The 23,482-nt window shown below is 31.3% G+C and overlaps 1 protein-coding gene across 15 annotated transcripts in view; it reads right to left on the bottom strand.

Annotated features, from left to right (window-relative positions):
* Positions 1–7,857: 7,857 nt before the first annotated feature.
* The window catches only part of LOC127714225 (glycine receptor subunit alpha-3-like), a 42,530-nt gene continuing 26,905 nt past the window's right edge, over positions 7,858–23,482 (bottom strand). For 8 of the 15 annotated variants that reach the window (XM_052220248.1, XM_052220249.1, XM_052220251.1 and 5 more), the window contains 8 exons: positions 23,267–23,369; positions 21,510–21,574; positions 18,610–18,677; positions 14,290–14,516; positions 13,189–13,271; positions 11,386–11,517; positions 9,698–10,071; positions 7,858–9,469 (listed from right to left, as the gene is read on the bottom strand). In XM_052220248.1, coding sequence (XP_052076208.1) covers positions 9,263–9,469; positions 9,698–10,071; positions 11,386–11,517; positions 13,189–13,271; positions 14,290–14,516; positions 18,610–18,677; positions 21,510–21,574; positions 23,267–23,328 — 1,218 coding nt within the window. In that variant the 5' untranslated portion in view covers positions 23,329–23,369 and the 3' untranslated portion in view covers positions 7,858–9,262. Of the gene's footprint in view, positions 9,470–9,697; positions 10,072–11,385; positions 11,518–13,188; positions 13,272–14,289; positions 14,517–18,367; positions 18,436–18,601; positions 18,678–21,509; positions 21,575–23,266; positions 23,370–23,482 lie in introns of those variants that run through there. The other 7 variants (XM_052220253.1, XM_052220260.1, XM_052220257.1 and 4 more) reach the window with 3 other exon arrangements.

Genomic DNA, 23,482 nt, shown 5'->3' with positions numbered 1-23,482 from the left:
TAAATAACGTTGACCGACCTCTTCACCTTAATACTTGTAGGACGGACGACATTCCCCCCTCATAGAAGAAAATCAAATCCAAAGGTATGAATATTTGCATGTCTAAAGATTTGTTCAGGCAATGGTGTTGATAAAATATATAATTGTACGGAAGAGATGTTGCTACATAGAAATGAAAAATTCATAATTGGAAAGCTGAAATCATCTCTCAGTCGTAAATTTGAGTTCTCAACCGACTCATATTGTCAATTTTTAGATGGAAGTCAAGATAAGAATCATAATTACCTGTATCCGTTGTTTTCTTTATTTCAAGTTCGAGGGGGTAGATGCGTTCTACATAGTCACCAAATTTATTATTTAGAAAGAGGATATCATCCATATAGCGGAACGTAAAGTTAAAGGATAATAACAGCATAAGTATGTCCTCCAAACATAGCATATACCTTATGAATGAAAATATCAAGCATCTCGACATTGTCCATTTCAGAGAATTTGTTTGTATGAATCAGATTGTTTGTTTTTTTCTTTACATCCATACTGTCCTTTGTAAAGGGTAGAAAAGTATATACTATTGTTAGATGAAAGAGACAAAGATTGTTTGTACTCGAACAAATCTTTGCAATTGTTTTGTTTCCACATCTGATTCACACAGCCCCTACATAAAATAGTTTCACATTAACTGAAACCGGCTTTCAATGCTTATAAAATTGATGTTAATAGTTTGGAAAGGTTTTGTGGATCAGTTCTGCATCTTTGGTTGAAATTACAAAGGAACTTAGAACAACCTTATGATAATTCAGGATTTCCTGTTTGGTAAGTGTTGTTGGGATTTATATTGAGTTTTAAGTGAAATGCCAGTACTTTATTCCTTTATCAAGCAGTTCATTTAATAGGATTTCTATACACAAACGATGTTGTATGTGGTTAGTATTTAGTTTAAATTGAAGAAATAGTTTGTATAGCAATATGAAAAAGATGGGATGAAAATTAAGCTTCTTTATAAGAAATTAAGATTTCTGAAATTTTATAGGAATTATGCGAATAATATAAAATATTTGTATATTTACTACATGGGGATATTTTTTTCAAACATCTTATCCCTGACATACGGTTGCAATGATTTGAAATAGTAGCTTTTTACGCTCCTAGAGCATGTGATTCCATAGGCCTTGTACGGATCATGTTGCTAACTATTTTAAATTTCCGGGTAGTTATTGAGGGACTGTTGTTTGTTTTTAACCATGTCCCGTCTCGATTTACTATTTTTAATGCCCGTTATGTTATCATAAATCTTGTTTTGCAGGCCTCATACAAACCTTTCTTATTTGAAAAAAATTATAATAATACTTAAGGGAACAGTAATCACTAATTACCTCTAAGATTGTGGTGATCTTGCAAGTCGGTAAATTTGCATCTCCAGTTCGAATGTAAATAAAGCAAAACAAAGTACCTAACACAATCATAAGATTGAAAACTAATAATCTAACTCTAAGTGGGTTGGGTATACAGAAAAAAGTTATTATCTCTTTGTTTAAGGCTTAACACATGTCTGACCAACATTTAGTCGTCAGTTTTTCTATAGACAAATGAATGAACTAAACAGTTTACTGAGAATTTCATTGGATTGATACCTCTGCTGGTGGACTGTTAGTCCGAAAGGGTATCATTAAAACAGTAGGTACTGGCATGAAAATACGAATATTGTTTTATTCAAATTTTCTGTTATATATTTCGAAATCATTTTAAGTTAAGGAATGCATCTCTTTCATGCATAGCTCTGATTCCTTGTTTGGTTTTGGTTTTGGTTTTGGTTTTGGCTTTGCTTTTTGTCATTTTATGGTTTTATCCGCTCTTTAAAATGTATAAAAGATTTTGGATTTTCAAATATTTTGGTCTCGTGCATCACTCAAGCGACATTAACTATCGTAATATGTATCTAGTGCATTCAAATTGGTACCTTTATTACAGCTGACACATAATGTAAATTTACTAAAGAAAAAAAATAGATAAAGTTGATAACAACATTTTACATTTTGGTTGTGGTGTCTCTAGATTCTGTTCACCGATACTTGTGGTCTTGAGCATATTACGATTGCCAGAGACACTCATTTTATAGGAAAAGTATACAACATAGATAAACTGAAAGTATTCGTGTAGCTAAAGCATTTTTTTGCGCACAAAAATAATGAATGTTAAACAGTCTGAGTAGATTTTAAACAAGGTAAACATGAAATTGCACAATCAAATAATGGAAAGAATTTGTATACGCTTTATTTACTGTAGAACACAATAAATAGTTCTGTGTAGTAATTTGTTTTGAAACATATACACACATGTAACATGAGTGATCAAAATACTCAAATATATATAAGGCTCACCAGTAATTTAACAAATGGAAACACTATGGAATCGAAGACAATACATTTCTGATGAGCTAAGTTGATTAATCATTGCATGAATATCTATTGATAACTTTAAAGATACTGGGACAAGATATCAAGTCACCATTTCTAATATCTAGGACAAGGAAGTTCATACCTTCTTTCTTTTATTTAGGATTGACGCAATTATTTGTGATTAAAACCACCTGGTTTATTTAAATTCATGTCCACGATATTTATGTGAAACAGTTGCAATATAGCGGACATAGGCAAAATAGAGAATAATTCTTTATTGTTTATTGGAAATGATGTTTCCGATTTTAATAAGGAGCTAGTAATGGCATACATGGAACGTGACAAGATGAAATTAGAAGAACTATTTTCAAGGGAATCCAAAGCAGACTATGATATTTTCATTTGCATTGGCAGGTCCAATCAAGTTTACGTTATGTGTGCCGCAAACATGGGTATCATTGACGATCCTCTGATGTATACACACTTTGAACATTCAGAGTATCCTGAGGAAATTCCTTCTCTACTTTTTGTTTTGCAATTTGAGGTACAAGGTATTTGTACTGACGTTAAAGGTAACCGATCAACACAGTATAAGATTTGCTGGAGAATTAAACCTTTCGATACGTCAAAAAGGAAATTAAAAAATTATTTTTTATCGGTCATTTCAAAGATATTTCTAATATGCGTTTCCAATGTATAGCCTTAGCAGCTGCTCCAAGTAAAGTCACCGATTTGACAGAGGATAGTATTAAATTTGTTGAAACATTTTGTACGGAAACACTTATTTATGCTTCAAATGGGGAAATGGTGAAAAGCGAAGTCAATCTTAATTTAAGTTCTTTAATCATGTCAGATGTCGTTTCTAAACTTCGATCACAAAAGAATGACAATTATTTACAAAGGTTTGTCGGTTTCCTAGTTGATATAGACACTATAACATTGTTTTCGTTAAAGACAGGGATTATTTTGATTGTTGCTATTATCTTGTTTTATCCCATTCTTGTTAACTGGTTCTTATAAATAAATGTTATGAGTAGTGTAGTTAATGAAATTAATGCGGTTGGTGTTTCGTAGCTTCTGATTTGTTTTCAAATGCCTTATAGAGACAGCTTGTATTGAAATATGTAGATTTCCGAGAAGATACTTAACGGTAGACATGCTTGCTGTTCGGTGTGAGCCAAGGCTCCGTGTTGAAGGCCGTACTTTGACCTATAATGGTTTACTTTTACAAATTGTGACTCGCATGAAGAGTTGTCTCATTGGCACTCATACCACATCTTCTCATATCTATGAAAGGAATACACATGAAAAATTACGAAATTAAAACAACAAAACCTACAAAACGATTCCAAAACTCAAAAAGCACACAACGCCATGGCCATTGATGTTCATAAATTTGCTTATATATATAGACAAAGTTTTGATTTTTCTACCCTATATACCACATTGCCTCACATTCTCATTAAGAAAAAATTCACACACCTAATTAAATGGGCATTTAAAAAGTCAGAATGTGAATATATATGTTCAAACTTTTTTAGGTCATTTTTTAGTAGCAAAAAACAAAAAACTATGTCAATTGGACATGCTTTGATACTATATATGCCCTTGAATTTTTACTAGATAACATTTTTGTTCGCTTTGGAGATTCCGTATATCGTCAGGTTATCGGAATTCCAATGGGGACTAACTGTGCACCACTTATTGCGGACCTTTTTTTGTATTGCTATGAGTTACAATTTATGACAAAAATCAGCAAAGACCCATCGAAACAACATCTGATACACAAATTTAATAATACTTTTAGATATTTGGATGATATTTTGGCTCTCAATAATGACGACTTCAGTATGTATACTAAAGAAATGTATCCTGTTGAACTTACTTTAAATAAAGCTAATACTAACAATGACCACTGCCCTTTCCTCGATCTTGATATCTATATCATTAATGGAAAGCTTAATACTAAAATATATGATAAAAGAGATGATTTTTCATTTCCTATCGTTAATTATCCATTTTTAGATGGTGACGTTCCCTTGTCACCATCTTACGGTGTTTATATATCTCAACTTGTACGATTCGCTCGTGTATGTAACAATGTTTTAGATTTTAACGAGAGAAATTTATGTATTACTGAAAAATTATTACACCAGGGTTTTCGATATCACAAACTAGTCAAATCATTTACTAAATTTTATCATCGGTATAAGGACATCATTCGTAAATATAGCTCAACATGCAGACTTCTTATACGTTCAGGTATTTCACATCCAATTTTTTATGGAAATATTCTTTATAAAGCACAAAAATGTCAGTATTCACCTCTGAAGCTAACAAAACCTTTAAATAGACTTATTAAGAAGGGATATAGTTACGATACTGTTGTCAGGTCATTAAAGATTGCATATTTTGGCGTTAATATTGATTCACTTATAGGGTCTTTGCATCGGTACTAAACACATTTATTAAAAAAACAGTTGTTGGCATGACACGGGTTATGTTCTTCTCATATATGTTATGATGGTATGATACTAAACCCCTAACGGGAAGGATTGTGCCTGATATTCATATGATGAAGACATAATCTTTCAATCAGTTTAATTGAAGTCTGGAGCTGGCATGTCAGTTAACTGCTAGTAGTCTGTTGTTATTTATGTATTATTGTCATTTTGTTTATTTTCTTTGGTTACATCTTCTGACATCAGACTCGGATTTCTCTTGAACTGAATTTTAATGTGCGTATTGTTATGCGTTTACTTTTCTACATTGGCTAGAGGTATAGGGGGAGGGTTGAGATCTCATAAACATGTTTAACCCCGCCGCATTTTTGCGCCTATCCCAAGTCAGGAGCCTCTAGCCTTTGTTAGTCTTGTATTATTTTTAATTTTAGTTTCTTGTGTACAATTTGGAGTTTAGTATGGCGTTCATTATCACTGAACTAGTATATATAATTGTTTAGGGGCCAGCTGAAGGACGCCTCCGGGTGCGGGAATTTCTCGCTGCATTGAAGACCTGTTGGTGACCTTCTGCTGTTGTCTGTTCTATGGTCGGGTTGTTGTCTCTTTGACACATTCACCATTTCCATTCTCAATTTTAAATATTATATAAACTACAGGGAAATCATTCTGGTGAGTTCAAAGTAATATTTAGGGTGTAGCTGTTCCCGAATTAAAGACAGCAATGCCAATAAAAAAATTTTCATAAAAGAAGGTGGTTAGGCAGCTGATTTTAGTTATAATACAAATTTGATATACGATGTCCCTTGTGAATTTATAAAAACGTGTAAAAAAACAATAAATCAAAGTTGACAACAGATGCTATCTGCCATTCGGTTTAAGTTCTTTATGTGTTGACAATCACAAAGGTAAACTTAGGTACTAAACGTATGTATATGACTATCTACCCAGAAACACCTGTCAATGCGTCTGTCAATTTCCAAGACAGTATACACAATTCTAGGTACCTCTGTTGCTATGATTTTATTTTGTTCTAATGCTCTTCTATTAGTGGTAATATTGCATCGTTTATTCATGCATATTTTTCACCTTTACTAAAAATAGTTTACTGGAAACGGTGAGAGAGATAAATAACAGTATCAACCATTGAGAGAAAAGGACCATTCCGGAAATTTGAGTTAATCTTATACATGTATCAAATATTTGTAAACAAGTGGAAATAATATCAGGATATAACCTAGACTAAATCAAATGGATAATACCCAATAAAACACACATACACGTTTTTTGCAGACCAGACGAATTATCGGCTCATATTTTTTTTACATTAGTCCTGCAAAGTCGCCTAACAAATATCAAGATCTGCCCTATGATTGTATTTCTGTTTTTATGCCATGAGATTATTTTGCAATTATGTCAGAATTTGTAGACTTTCTTGTCCGTTATAGGTTATATCCTTTTTATGTTATACGTAGTCGTGTTTTTAAATTCACCAAAGATCTACATTCTACCGAAGAATTCCACTAAAACCTACGCTAGGGGCTGCTGATCCTTATATATCAATAAGGTGTTGGCTTTTGATCCATGTTTAAAACCTTAAAGGGACTTTGAAATAAAGATTATTCAGCAACAACAAAACGGTTCTGTGAGTCCGTGTTGGGTTAATTTTTAATGAGTTGATATGCTTCATATATCCTTTAAATTTCTTTCAATTGTATACAAATCAATAAAAAATTACAAAGACTGATTAAATCAAAGACAAATCTCAAAACATACTATAGAGGACAGTCAATGAAGGTGTTAACCGTTTCTATCACGTTTCTAGTTCCTTGTACAATATAGATATACCCATTAAATAATAAGGTCATTAACTTTTTCATATTGAAACTGTTGAACTTCATAGAACAATATAAAATCAACACTGAAATGAATAAAGACACTTAACCCCTACTAGCAACAAATTTCTTAGACTAATCGTTTCAATAAATATATTATATTTGTATCAATGCACAAATATTTAGACTAAGTATATTTGTTGTTCTTTTTATTTTGCATCGTCATTTCCAGGCTATATATCCTATACCTTTGTTTATTAGTTATGAAATTAAGAAAGTACTAAGATACTAAGGTTCCAACGCCCTCAGCCAAAGTTGACCTTAGTTGAAATTTGCTTTTATCTTATTAAGTTTCTTTTGGTCATATAACGCTCATAACGTTTCTACTTATTTATACACCTGGCCCTGGCTTTAAAATGTTTAAGTCTGAGCGTTCTTGATGAAGGTATATCTAGAAAGGCGCTTCGGTCGCGCGAAATGTATAAAGTGTTATTTTCATTTACGGCTGTATTTTTCGAGAATATAAAAATAAGAAGATGTGGTATGATTGTCAATGAGACAACTGTCCCTAAGAGACCAAATGACACAGAAATTAACAATTATAAGTCACTGCACGTCCTTCAACAATGAGCAAAACCCATACCGCATAGGCAGCATAGTATATATTTAAATAACTAAACACAATATACGAAAAACAAATATGACAGACATGAATCAACGACAACAACTGAACTACAGGCTCCTGACTTGGGACAGGCACATAAGGAATGAGGCGGGGTTAAACATGTTTGACGGCGCCAACCCTCCACTAACATTGGACAGTGGTGTGACAGTTCAACCTAAGAACAAACTATGAAAATCAGTTGAAAAGGGCTTTACTCATCAGATCGATACAAAGCAGAAAAACATCTAACAGAAACACAGACCGTACGTGGCAGGATATTAACACATCCCTCACAGCAAAACAGACACTAAGTACAGATCTGCGAGTACTGGCAGTTACTACGTATACACAAAGTACAGATCTGAGAGTACTGGCAGTTACTACGTATACACAAAGTACAGGTCTGAGAGTACTGGCAGTTACTACGTATACACAAAGTACAGATCTGAGAGTACTGACAGTTACTACGTATACACAAAGGAGGAAATATGACCAAAAACATATCAAACGTTGCATTTTAATTTTAAATAAAAAATAATATACATCACATTACAACAACGTTTTGGCAAGTCACAATGAATCGTATTATGTGTATACTTTTTCAATTATTCTGTTTACATTTCAGACATTGTCAATTATAATTTTTTTTTTAAATATGCGTACGTTCTGATTGTAATTCATAACTTTGATTTCGATTAGAGCACCACATTGCATAGCATTGATTTGCAATTCCGCACAAGTATAATGTTTGATTTTGAAAACCCATCCATTTGACATATAAACTTAATTGTGAAAATAGGATCTATTTGTCTTCACAAACGACAATTTTTTTCAAGTTTGGATTTAAGATGAAAATTAAGCTAAAAACTTCTTGCTTTTTTCCCCTGCATAATGCTGTCTTTTGACCTTTTTGTGTCCTGACCTTAAATCATCCGGAAGTTAACAAATAAATATCAAATACAGGAGCTGTTAAAGTAAAGGGCCTACAACTTTTTCCCATGATTTTATCATTATGTCTATGTGGTATTCTGACCTTGAAATTGATTGAAAATGCTTCCTTAATATATTTAATATTAGTTTCGTTAAAAAGGAAAACTCACTTGTGTCACAGTAGAGGATTTCTAAATCCTTTTACGAATGTCACATACATGCATTTATAAAGGTATTCGAAATAACTTTTTTGAGACAAATACCATCAAGGTGATGTTTTCATGGTTCAAGTTAGACAACTCACACTTGTAAAATTTCGTCTTAATTCATAACATGTTTGTGTATTATGTCTCAACGTATACAATTTTGTTACAGCTTTAGTTAGGATTCGTCCTAAAATGATGTTTGTTGCAAAAAATATGAACATGTAGTAATATATTAAAAGTATCTGTTATGTTAAATCAGCACAAACTTGTTTCTGAATAATTTAGTCTTATACAAACGATCTTAGGTTCTTGAGTGAGTTATTCAGCTATGTTTACAGTGAAGTAACTGTGAGTTTATTTATAGTACAAATTTAACATAAAGTGTACTGCCAAATCTGAAGTTATTTTAACATGTATAATTGAACAAGATTTTAATAATTTAACGCATAACTATATTTGTATTCAAACTTGAAAAGTCTCTTGGTGAGTTATAAGTTTTAAGATTTATAAGATTGTAAGTTATTTATGGAAGTATCGTGGTGCTTGTAAAGTAATATATTGTACTAACAAACAAAATAAGTCAATTCCAAAGCATGGGTTCGGAAGTACCATCTATTCATATTTACCTAGAATATATTAGCGCAGCAGTGATCATGGAAAGCTTTCTTAAAACTTTACAAAAAATAACAAGTGTGTACAAACATTAGCTATGAAATTACCAATTATATGTACCATCAAATGAGATTTTGAAAAAAATGTCAATATAAATCTGTCATACTTTTGAGTCCACTGGTTCCCATAACAGATATATACACCAGTAGGCTAGATTAAAGGCAACGAATGCTAAAGGGAACAAGATTCGGGCTCCTTTATCAACCAGTCGAGCTTTGTCACGGTCTGTTGATGTCTCAAAACAAAAACAACAAGTTTCTTTATTCGTATCAGAACAATCTGTGTGTGTAGAAGATGACCGCGAACGCTATAATTAAAAAAAAATCTATTAACAAACAATATTTTTTGTATTTTCTTAATTTTATCTGAAAACCTGAGATATATGTTAACATTGAAACATCTTTACTTATTACAAACCAGCGCAACCTTTCATATGTACAGAGCTCAAATAATATATGAGATACTAATTAATTAATTAATTTATCTTAAGATCAAAATTTGAAGTTTTAGACAGACCAGAAAGAATTTTACGTACCCGTTTTGGAGTACCATTTTGTATCTCGTGTAAGTATGTAGTTTGTCGTCTTTGTTGCACTCTTGCAAGGACATTAACCCATGCAAATTCAATCAAGGCTGCGAACACAAAAAACAAACACATAGCCATCCAAACGTCAATTGCTTTTATATAAGAAACTTTTGGCAAGTTTGCACGTGCACCGGAACTTTGTGTTGTCATGGTGAGGACAGTCAATAGGCCAAGTGATATTCTAGCTGGTGTTGCGTCAATGTTAAGCCAGAATGACACCCATGATAGACAAACAATGAGAGCACTCGGTATATAAATCTGAATAAGATGGTAACCATAGCTACGACTTAAATGGATGTTCATCCCTATGCATGTATACGTAACTGAAAGAAGAGCAAACATGTGAAAATTTAAGAAAAAATAATTTAATGTTTCTTTTTGTAAGACATTTCTGCAGAAAAGGTCAAAATACTACTAATTATGATGTCCTTTGCTAGACATGCTAGATGATATTTATCCTTAATAATAATTTTCAGGCCAAACTACTGGTTACTGTATATTGCTTGATCCATACTTTTGACAAATGACAGTTTCTTTTAGGAATCCCTGTTATCACACATTGTCATTGATTAAATCCTTTAAACCATTTATTTAAATTCGATATTTTACTAAAAGTAAACGTTTCTGGTGTATATTTTAGTTTTATTCGACAATGAAACTAAATATGACAAATATGTAAGCAATATTGTATTTGAATAAATACATATAATTCATCTGGCTATACTTGTACCCAGTTTGGAGAAATTAATTGTCTGTTTCATTAATATCAGGGTCTCATGACTAATACAATGATCCCCAAAACATTGAGTGACTATTTGAGTACTCGCGGCGTCCATGTCTTTGTGCGCCATAGCTTCCGCAACCAGTTTTCATGTACAGGCATACAATTTGATGTGCAGATGCATTTTGGATAGTCTGGAATCATGTACATGTATCGTATGTATCAAAAGACGGTCATATGAGTCATATTTCATTAGTGTATAATGTATATGGAGGAATATGATTGTATATCACAAAAAGTAGGTCAACTGACGTCTATTTGACGCTTTATTGACATATAGTTTCATCATAAAACGTGACCTATAATGATTAAATATAGTGTGTACTGCATCATTAGGAGTATTGCAGCCTCCCATAAAAAGTTGGTTACTCGGACCTGCATTTCATGCTTTATTGCTATTGTTCTGAGTGCAGAACGAAAATAGTGAGTGACTTATAATTACAAAAATCTGAACGAAAAGATGTTTCTTGTGGAATATAGCAGCATCTCACAAAATTTACTGGTAGTTACATTGACTATGTTTTAGTTTACATAGAAGCTAAGATCACAGATACAATTCTAAACGCATCTATGAGTGTAAAGCAGCTTTCAACACAAGTATGTTACTTTTAACTTATTTACATGTAAAAGTACACTTATTCATTAATTGCGTTTTACGTCGCTGTTCAGATCTTAGATACTCATTGATTATCTGCGTTTATATGCGTTTCTGTTATAGGTAGCGGTTCTTTTGTCCAATTATACGTTTAGCTGATGCTAGACATTTACAGGTACCTCGTATGAGTAACGATTTGTTAACAAAAAAACCAATGTTGGTAATACATTTAAATAATATATTTGTGTAAACCTTACGTACTGCCGACATATGCTTTATCACACTGAAATGTTTCAATATCACCAAGCAAAAATTCCGGTAATGTCAAATTTTCCTGTCGTTGTACTGGTACTGCATTCCATACTATTTCAAGCAATTCTGTGCTCTGACCGTCTTCAAAATATAAAAAAAATAAAAAAAGTATAAGAATAAAACATGTTAAATTAATATAAAGCAAAGCAAAATCTATTTGGGTCTTTTTTGATCGGCTTAGCTGTATCAAGTAAAAGTGGTATGTGTTATAAGCTAAAAAGATAAAATTAAAGAAGACGAAATAAATGAACATCGAATATTTAAAATACCCATAGCAGTGAGTACAGTGTTCAGATTGGATATTCTCTCAATACAAATGTAGACACGTCAATACATAGTTTAAGTTCTGATTAACCCTGTTAACTTTTGCATTGACTTGGAACTAAACCTTTTCTTTAATTAATCAATAATGGAAAAACTAGATGTGTCGGATCGAGACAAATGGCCCCGCTTGCAAAAAAAGCTTGAAGCCATTTTTAGGAGTGGAAATTTTCAAAGTCCAAAGCCCATATTGTCGTCAAACAATTCAGACTCAATATGTCCAGGCGTTTGTAAACAAAGTCTGTAGAACGGTTATTTTCACTAAATTGCCAGTCAAAAGCCTGTAATTTTAATAAAAACGGCGGAGCGGAACCAAACGTAAACTCGATCTGTAACTCATCATAGTAGACTCATATACTAAAAATCAGCTCAATATGTACAGGCGTTTAGAAAAAAGTCCGTATAACTGTTCGTTGCTGAATGACGGAATGACGGAATAACGGATAAGGGTAACACTATATGGCCCCGACCTAAGTCGGCCGGGCCATAAAAAACATTTCTTGATTGCCTCATTTCTACGTAACGGAGTTATTTATTATACAAATTCTAAGTTTGGCTGACGCCCTTGTGCTTGTGAAACAAAACAAAATAGTGTAAGGAATAAAACCACACATAAAAGATGCAAACAAATAAGAGTTGGGTGGATAATAAACTTGAAACTAAAAAGTGTTTAAATCCAAACTGAATGAAAAAGAGTGTTTAGCTTATAAGTTTCTCATGAAGGTAATAAAGCTTACATCAACTAGTTGTCAAATTGTCAATCATACCACATCTTCTTATTTTTATATCATACATAATTTGATAACACACATACACGTAGTGAAAGAAAAACACAACACGGAAATAAGAAATAACATTTTATATGAACAAGCATAAACGAATTCCAATCAATCCAAAATGTAGGTCGAAATATAACTCTTGCAGACAGTGTCCACTAAGGGATGTCCATGTAATCTATATGTATTCAACTTCATTGTAACAATGCCTTAAAATGACAGGATATACATGTATGTCTTGTCGTCCACTTGACAAAGGATGTAAAATTAAGAAGATGTTGAATATACATGAAATACAAAAATAACTTTGTTTTCATCAAGTATTGATATATACGGACGTGCTAGTAATAAATAACATATGTTAATATGAAGGGATACGTTGGTTGTAACCAGTTTAGCGGTTTATAGGAAGTTTGCATATACAATTTTAAACAAATGTAGCAGTTCGATTTTTGCTTGTCACGTAATCAGAATTCTATTTTGATTAATACATGTATGTATTTTGTCTTTTATATTATGGTTCTTTTCACAAATTCACAAGAATATCTTTTTTAGTGGTACGGTGTTTTATCTTCACATTTATATGCCTTTTTTGGTAATGTTTGTATTGCATTGGTTATTCGTGTTACCCAGATAGATTTTACACAATACTTACAACTCTCCATAACGAAGAGACATACTTGATAATCCATCGGATATTTAAGAAGGTTCATCTTACAAGAAAATGTTCCTGATAATCTACAATGTAAGTTACTTTAGAGATGAGTGATTTTTATTTTCTGATTTAAGTGAAGACTACCATACAGGACTCCAGCAAGAACAGGAATCATACAACGAGTTATTTAAGATAAAGAGATGGTCTAAATATAATAAGTTTTTTTTTAGTTAGTGCAATTTTTATATTCGATATCACTATATTGTATAAGCTCGGGCTTTTTTTTTTCAATTAGTTTCTTCTACGAAATTCTTCTTTATCAGTGGATCATTTTTGAAACAAAAATATTGATCAATAGGACGTCATGCCCCGCTCAGACTTTCACATCTTTTTACGATCACTGAACTGCAAAATATGGGTTCAAACCCTAATTTGGCATATATAATATATTAAAAAACCTCATATCAAATTAAACAAGCGTACTATAAGTTTTAATTTGGTGTGACCACAAATTCATAGTAAATATACTGAAACCAAACCTTTAACATGCAACGGGACAGACTAACGGACAGACGGATGTACTAACCGATAGAAGGACGGACTAACGAACAGACCGCAACACATAATCTTGAGATGATTATCAATGAGGAAAATGACTTTCTATTCATATTGTCTGAGGAATAATTTTCCAATCAAACCTTTGACAGATCTTACATATTGCAAAGATCACAGAAAGTTGAAAAGAGAGAAAAGTATTAATTATCCTTGATTACAAAAATATTTTTGGTTTCATTGCAGTGAAAAAGTTAATCAAAATGTTATACCATGTGTTGTGATTATACAATATTTGAATCAACATGATTATGGATGTGTTTGGAAACCTTCTTTTGTATGTATCTTTGATTAGATTATTTGATTGACTTTTGATTGCTTAACGTCCCATCCGCGTCGATAATTTAGGTTCTTCTTTAAACTAGCGAAATTGTAAAAAAAATATATAAGAAAATGCTTTAGAAAATAAGTATAGGAATTAAAAACTATATCAAAGAAAGCATCTTACGTAAATTACACTACGTGTATAAGCTCTGAGATCTCTTTTACCTTAAACTATAAAAGATTTTCCCGTTACTATAAATATGCATCAGTTTATTTGGAGTTGTAACATCATGAAAATTAGCTTTCTTTTCGTTCACGATGAACAGATCAGGAATCCATACATCGGCCAAAGCTTTTGTATCTAGCTCAAGAGAGCTAACTCCAGGAATAGGGTCATACTTCAGTCGTGTGTCTATCCATCTTTGTCGCAGAAACATCGTCATTGAATAATCCTATAATAAGAATTGATATTTTGTTAAGGTTAAATGTTTAAATTCGTATCTCCTCTTTTCAACATAAAAATCAATACAGATTTTATTTGAAACTAAATAAAATATCCTCTTACATTTTCAAAATTGTCTAAATCATATTCATGTATAAAAAAACCCTCATACATGTAAACACATTAACAATCGCTAAATGAAGTATAATTGAAGACTCAGAACCCTGCATTTTCAATGCAAATGATTTAAAACAGGATATGGGTAATACGTCAATGATAAAGCAACGCTATGACACACAGAAATAACCTCTAAATGCCCTTTTTTACATTATACAACTTGCAGTGCCTTTACCATATGTTACATGTAAGAAAGTCGCCCTGAATCTACAAAGGTTGTGTATAATTTTAACAGAAACAACAGCTACCATCTATTACGCGTAACACCAAGTTATCCGAAAGGAAAAAAATGGATGGAATCTGAATTATTAGTCTTACCAAATAAAACTCAAATAAATTGTAAAATAATGTTAGTAGGATTTGATTGCAACTAATGGTTGCAATTTATTATTCTGTTTGAAAAACATCAATACATCCTCACCTCGAAAAAATACTTATCAAATAAATAAATTGTTGACACAGATATTTTTCTCACCTTTGTAATGCATGTTAACTTTGTTAAAACATCGTCATATAATTCAAATTACATGCGGGTTAATTTATGTTTTTTACAGACACAGAAAGATTATATACTAGTATATGTGCAACTCACAAATCATTTGTTGTTCTTCAAATTCCTTTATCCATGTGATGCGGGGGAGGGGGAGTGTACCTAGTCTACATAATCAATGTTTGATTTATTTATTTAATACTTTGACTACTTTAGTAACTTCACTCAGTGGATAGAAATAGGTATTAAGTGAATTTACTACATGGAAAAAGAAATATGAATGAGTATATAATATTATAAAGGGTAAATCGGCATCATTGTGTGTAGAATTTAAACAGAAGTAAGAAATTTCTATGGCTATATATGTCAAATCTATACATGTTTAGGATGATTCACAAGACTGTTGTTTAGAATTTAAACATGTTTAGAAATATGGTGGCAAATGAGGATGAAATCGATGAGTGGCGTTTTTCAAGATCTCTAAGGTGATATATTTCATATCGACCTGTGCCTAAATATTTAGCACTCAATTATTCATATACTTGCAATAAGAATAAATACAAATTTATATACCAGCTGATTCCTAGTAAATGCATGGGAAAAGGATTGGTTGTTATACTTCATTGTACGTCAATTTGAAATATAAACTCTATAGCTTTTATAACTGACTATACGGTATGGGTTAATTCACCTTTATTAGTCAACTGAAATATTGTAAAAGGGGTATTGTATAAAGATTATATGAGTTAAAAAATTAACAAAGCATACCTATTTTTTTTTTACAATTGGGTTTTCATATATTTTTGATTGAATATAACCAGAAAATTATACGTAATTATTCTTATCCGTGTTTGTACTACAAAATTAAAATGTTATTCAACAAAAAAAATCCATAAACAAACAAGGAAAATTCAAACATTTTCTCCTTCAACTGTGAAAATTTCATAAAAATTTATCAAAACGATTCAGCTTTATACCAGATCGAGTCAGTCGTATATTCACCTTTTCTACGAGAAAGGGAGTCTCAGAAGACAATTTAGGTACATCACGACATGAACTGTAGGGTGTTTAACTGTGGGAACTGGCTTGTTGAATTGTGAGCTACAAGTATTCTCGATTTGTCACGTAAGCTTTGGAAATTAATGCAAGCTGACTAAGAAATTAAAATATAGTACATCTTTGATAATAAGCAGCGTTTGATACTTTTATATTAGCCTAATGACTCAAGCTATTATAAATTCTTAAAAGCTCTCAGAATATAAAATGTTTATTTTCATTCAAGATCGCAACATTGTAATCATTGATACACTTTTATGGAAAATAGAGAAAAAAATATAAAAACAAAGTAAAATTAAAATTTCAATCACTGTGCTATATTATATCGACTTTTAAAATCTTTGGGAAACTATTCAAAAAAAAAAAAAAATATGAAAAACCAATTCTTGTAAAAAATTAAAAAAAAAAATGTTTTGTTAATATTTTACAATAAATCATTCAAAAATATCCCTTTTGACAATATTTTAGTTAAGAACTGAAACAGGTGAATTACAGGTAAATATCAAGATGCCAGTCCTTAAGAGGACCCCCTAATCCTTTATGTTGTTTTAGTCTAATTATCAAATGTTGGGGAGACGTGAACACACCATTGGCAATAAAATAACATCTCCTTATCTCCCCCCCCCCCCCCCCCCCCCAAAAAAAAGAAGGTTTTTCGACGATTTTATATATATATATATGCTTTTTATACAATTGTTCACCAATTTTGAAAGAATTAATTCAGAAATATTTCAGGAGATGAGGAGATAAATAAATCATTTTTTTTCGATTTTTAGTTGAGGTTTAACATACCGCAGCTGTGTGCAATATTGACAAAAATCTGTGACATGACCGATTTACTGTATCTTGGCGTTAATCGTTAGATATCTCTGAGAAGTTCTGAATAAATAAGATCAGCTACCATCAACTGACATCAATATTATCTTCCGTAGATCCTAAACAGAAATAACCATAAACAACAGACAGAGACAACCACGATCTAGATTCATGACAAAGACAAGGCTAATGAATACACGAGATTTGTGGGTACTCATCCCTATCAGATTGAAAACATGCAATCAAAAATTAATCAAGAAAAGCAATAACTTCTATAACATTGGAATGGCAGACGACAAAATAAAGCTGCACGAACAAATTACAAGAATTCATCTTTCGAGAATAAAAATCATATTTTATTATTCACTTACAAGGCGCATGTCTCGTGAATTCTTTTCGCAATCAATTTAAAAAACGTACAGTGAAATACATATAAAGAAAAGCAATCAATTGTACAACATTGGAATGACAGTCAACCAAAGCACTAGACTTCACCTTTCGACAATATAAAAATAAAACGTTGTGTACTTTTCAATTAACATATAATACTAATTAAATATAGAATTTCTTAACCAGTTTAAAGATAAGCGTTTATGGTTTATAAATCCCGAGATTTCCTTTTTTATTAAGCGTTCCAGGTGAAAATAAATCCAGAAAAGTGATTTATGGACTAAGTGTTATTTTCATCTTTTAATTGTTCTAATTGGTGTAAGTCTTAAATCCAAAAAAACTTTAAACAATCTTGACCACTTGGGTCATTATATATGTTCATTATTACAAATTTCTTATTTTATTTACTTTGATATAACATATAATCAATTAAATCAAAACTAATGTTATTTACTTTGTTTAACCTATTTTTAATTTACTTTTATATTGTTTCGAAATTATGTTTGGGCGCCGTGATTGGCAATTCAGTATTTGTTTGTTTGTTTGTTTTGTGTTATAAAAAAATACGAATTGAAATAAGTGTTACTATTAAATTAGTTTGTTAAAGCACAACTTTCTAAAGATCTATGATCACCGTGATTGCTTACTTCACATTTAAAGCACATTTATGTATTTGTCCATAGATACATGTATGCTATCACTCAATACTATAATAAAAGTGGACCAATTACACAACATAAAAAGTAGAACTGCAAAATGAAGTAATAAGAATGATTAAACTAGTGCAAATGCCGTAGTCAAGATATTTATATATTTAGTATAACGTATAAATGTTTTTTAAAAGTAACAAGATTACTTTGAGATATATAGATATCTTGATTTATTGGGAAACAATGTTAAAAGCAGTGCTGGTTCTACATTATCTACATTACCATGGTAGAGTCACTTATTGACGCCATATCAGATATGAATATCTGAACTTCACTGACCACGGGACCACCTATAACCAACAAAATGTGGAGCATTTACTAACCTAGCATAATACAAGCTATATGTATAAGGTATTCTATCCCTTTTTTTTTTATAAGCAATTAAAAGACAAAACTGCAGCATAAGCACTGATTACTACTTCTTTCTGGTGGGAAGTTCACTATTTGAAAACTTACGATCTTACCATTGTAGATTCACTGATTGATGCGATGCTAGATATATATATCTGTACTTCATCGTTAACCGGACCATCTGCAACAAAATCTTTCAATTTAAGTGAATGTTTACCTTAAGAATTGTGGATTTGCAGGAACAATTCACCATTTATAATTTAAACTTTAAAACGACTGGCGCTCAAATCAGAAGGTTGTTGTTTTATTTGGCTGCTGTCTTTCTTAGAAAATAAACATACCTGTTGCTTTAGACAATTTCAATTTTGATTAGAATTTTAAAAACATGTAGACTGATAAATATTTATATTCCCGCTTTTAATGAATGGAAGTCTATTTTGATGCGTATAAGAAATGCATCAAATATGTTTATACGATTAACGTACATTACGAGTGCTGTTACTTGTAACTACATTATATAACAGCAGGAGATAGGATACACCATATACGAAGTAAATTCCCCTTCAGCAGTATAGCCCGCCCCGATTTGACTCTTTGAACATTTGACTATTTTGTTTGTCAATAAAGAAATCATATACAAATGATGTCTGGAGTTCAAAATGGCGACTGTCCTTTGTTAGACTCAATTAAAAGGTCGATTTTACCATTTTACCTCCTCGTCTAATCAAAATTGTGGCTACAAACGAATTGCATTATGTATAAAGATTTGATTTTATAAAGGTTTTTGTTTTCTAGCAATTTGTAGTGGTTCGCTGAAACGAAGAGCAGTAGCTAGAGTTCGAAGTAACATTTCAGCATTCTCTACTAATAGAAATTCATGATCAATATTTGCAGTGAGATTTATTAATTATATTAAAAAAACTCTGATATCTTAATTTCTGTGAAAACAAATATCGCATACAAATTAGTATTGAATTTCTGCCTCTTACTGTATCTTTTCAGTGAACCAAGTAAGTAGCAGTGTCCAGGAACCGTACTTAATTCTAAATGAAGCAAAAAATAATTCAGGGAAAAAACAACACTTTTTAAATGTTGTATTCTTGTACATTTGTCTAAATATTGGATACATTATCCATTTTAAATTCATAGAAGGTACATTTGTAGACAGACAAACAACTATACATATAGCAAGCATATACAAAAATCTTTAATCATTAATTAAGTAAGATTGAAAATTTTATACCATTACTTCATTATCTTCATAGACAAAATGTTCATACTTTTATCGGTAACTATTGTAAGGAATTTATAGCCTATTTTATAGCCATGCTGATTTTGAACTGCGAGAAATGTACCATGCTAATTGTTACTACAAAGCGTCGCGCGGATTCAAAAATAATTTTTATACGACATTGATTTCAGGTTTAATTCTTTAGGTATTGCTTTGATCATATTTCTTTATTACTTAAGACAACTAATGATTTATAGTGTAATGGTATTGCTAAATAAAGGAATCCTCTAATTGCAGTTTAACGTACATATTTTCAAACAATCTACTCTATTCAATTTGTCAACTTTATCAATTACTCTCGTTAGTTAAGACTAACTAACTGTTGAATAATATTGATATAAAAACAAATAAAGCCACAAAGTATTTTTAATAGTCTATACTTTTCATTATTAATATCTCGGTATTATTGTTAGAATATAAGTAAAGTGTGAAACATTGATAATCGAAAATTCAATTTGTAAAGGCAGGTTCATTCAAAAGAAGAAATACTGGGGTATAGAAACAACTCAGAGAATATGGCAAAACTAAACTATAAAGAGAAAATGCTCAAGTATTTGCAGTTGCATATTATATATTTGTAAATAAAAATGTGATGAGGAATATTCCATATATGAAGGATATAGATTGAAAACAGTTTCCAATTAGACAACAGCATCTGATTATAATCTGATGAAGTATGCGTACGCACTGAAGTTAGCGATGGCTTTTGTAAAAACACAATTTTCTCTGAATTAATTTCACTATAAGCGTTTACTTTGTTAAACATGAACTTATATTTGTATAGAAAACAAGAGGCTCCTAAACACCCGAATAGCTCACCTCCCGAAAATGTAAAATAATTGGCAAAAAACTCGAAAAAAATAAATAAAATCATCATTTAAGGGCGATAATTCCAACTAGGAGTCTTCCAATGGTTTCGGTCATACGAATATTTTAGAGATTTTATACAACAGATCATTCTTGATTTTCAAAATTTCTACCTATCTATTTTAACTTTCAATATAAAAGTCAAAAACAATAATTCCTATAAGGAGTAATCCCATGGTTTCGTGTCAAATTAGCATGTTTGATGATCTTGTATTGCTGATAATTTTTGTTGTTTATAGTTTCTACATATCTATTAAAGTTTTCAAGACAATAGGCAAACACTTGATAATTATTCCAAAATCGTTATTTAAGGGCAATAATTCTTTAAGGACAATTTTATTGCAAAAAGAAGGAGGTATTTCTTGACTATCTGAACATTTTTTGCCCTAGTAAAATTTCCTCAGTCTATTATGGTATTCAAGGTATTATACAATACATGCATTTTATCCTTATGTTCCATTTTTAGCCATAGTGTCCATCTTGCTTTGGCTGGAATAAAAACACAAATTGTATACCAGATACACTAAAAATCATTCAGTAAAAGTTTGGTTAAAATTTGTCCGGTGGTTTTGGAGTAGTTGATTTTTATAAAAGTTTACGACGGCGACGACGAAGGACGACGACAAAGGACAACGGCGACGGAAGCCAGGTGAGCTAAAAAGTATAAATTGCTTAGAGGCTGTTTGACAGTAATCATTGGTTGTTCGTTTTCAAAAATAACTTTTGCAAATATTGCATTCTTTCACGTTACATGTAATAGAGTCTTTTAAAAAAGATTGATTTGATGCTGCACCAGAAACAAAAAAGCCTCATTACCATATATCCATGCAGGTACTGTGTAAGTGAACTACATACCTTGAAAAAATGCTGGTGTTAATTTTGGGTCATAGCCATCAAATAAGGTTCTGAGAACATTTTCTCTGAAATTAAAATGTAAATTAAAAATAAACGAATAATGGAACTTCCTAAGATATATATACCCACACACATTATGCAGTATATTTATGTTCCATTAATTGTAAATATGAAAATAAGTAGATGTGGTATTATTGCCAATAAGACAACTCTCCACCAGAACAACTGACATATAATTTAACAACTATAGGTTACCGTACGGCCTTCAACAATGAGCAAAACCCATACCGCATAGTCAGCTATAAAAGACCCCGAATTGACAAATGTAAAATAATTCAAATGAGAAAACTAAAGCCTTTTTATCTGAACTTATCTGAACTGTATATATCACATTTTAATTTTTTTTTTTTTCTTTATATCTAATATCTCCATGCTAATTGTGCCTACCAAGATTTTCGCTTAACTTTTCTCTATTAATATTCATGCATCCCAAAGATATGCATGTACTTATCCGACTGCACGCTAAATAACTAAACACCAATCTATAAATTGATCAAAAAGAATATCAACAAGATTTGCAATTGCTAGCAATAGCGGATATGGCACCCTCGTCCCCCAATTGCCAGGGTATCGGCAGCCATTATGTAAACCCCAAACAGCGCATCCACGCATGCATATTACAATTTTTTTTTAGATTTGGAGCATTTTGAAATTTTTGCTGTTTCCATGGTTACGGTGATCATTTCCAAAATTTCAAACACAAATGCCACATTGGCACATGCCATGTTACATAACAATATAGTTTTATTGAGTTTGATGAAATATTCTTTAAGAAAATGCAGCTTTATTGTATTTTACCATAGAGCCAATGTTAAACTTTCTCCCTGTTTCCATGACAATGGCGGCCATTTAGGAATTTCAATATACTGTTTGCACATCTAGTCATTCCAGGTAACATTTTAATAAAGTTTCATCCAGTTAGGTCTTATAATAAATAATTTTTGATTTAATTTTTTTTTCGCATTTTAGCAGTTTCCATGGCAACGATAGCCATTTTGAAAATGCCATACCCCGTTTGCACATGCTGGTTAACATTATGGTATAGTTCCATTGCAGTAGGTTCATACAATTCGAGATATAAGCTGGACAAAAAAGTGGGAAAAAAAATAAAAAGAAGAAAAAAAGAAACGTAGCATAACAATATGTCACCCCAACTCCGTTGAGGGTGCAATAATTATATTGTGTTTGTAGAGTTGCCGACGTCAATTTAGGGTTTCAAAGGATACAAATGCTTGTTTAGTGACGACGCAGTTAATTGAATATTTGCGACCGACCAGTCAAGATTTGGACATAAAGTTGAGAAAAAAAAAACAAAAAACAAAAAAACAAAAAACAAAACAAAAAACAAAAAAACAAAAACAAACAAATAAAAAATATGTATATGTAACAATGGAGTAGTGACTCACGTCTACTTTGAAAATGAGTTAGAGAAATCTTTTACAATAAACATCTATTATTATAACTAATGCATTGTTTTTATCTAAATTTCATTTCTACTGAATTATGGTTGTTACATGTATTTACAAACTTCTGGCAAACATAGTAGCAACCAATATCAACAGGACCAATTAGATACTCTTTTGGTTTAGCATAGTACATTTCATATCAGTTTTTATTTTTCTTGTTGTAACAATAAGTATATTCAAAATAAGATAGATACATGCAAAGGACGTTCTGATAAACGGTGAAAATCTTACCTTGTATTATTGTCAGATGCTATCACACTGATGGTTGATATGATTAATGCAATCGCAAACATGATAAAATCTCAAATACTTTGTTGTTGATCAATTACCAGCACTGAATATAAAATATGAACATATTCCTATAAAATTTCATTGCATTCTTTACAAATCAATGTAGATGTATATAATTATTTCAAAATTTACACACTGTAAATAATTTAAAATATA

The sequence above is a fragment of the Mytilus californianus genome, unplaced genomic scaffold (genome assembly GCF_021869535.1).
Source record: "Mytilus californianus isolate M0D057914Y unplaced genomic scaffold, xbMytCali1.0.p SCAF_9, whole genome shotgun sequence".
In the NCBI taxonomy this organism is placed as follows: domain Eukaryota; kingdom Metazoa; phylum Mollusca; class Bivalvia; order Mytilida; family Mytilidae; genus Mytilus; species Mytilus californianus.
This window is presented reverse-complemented; position numbering and strand designations above follow the sequence as displayed.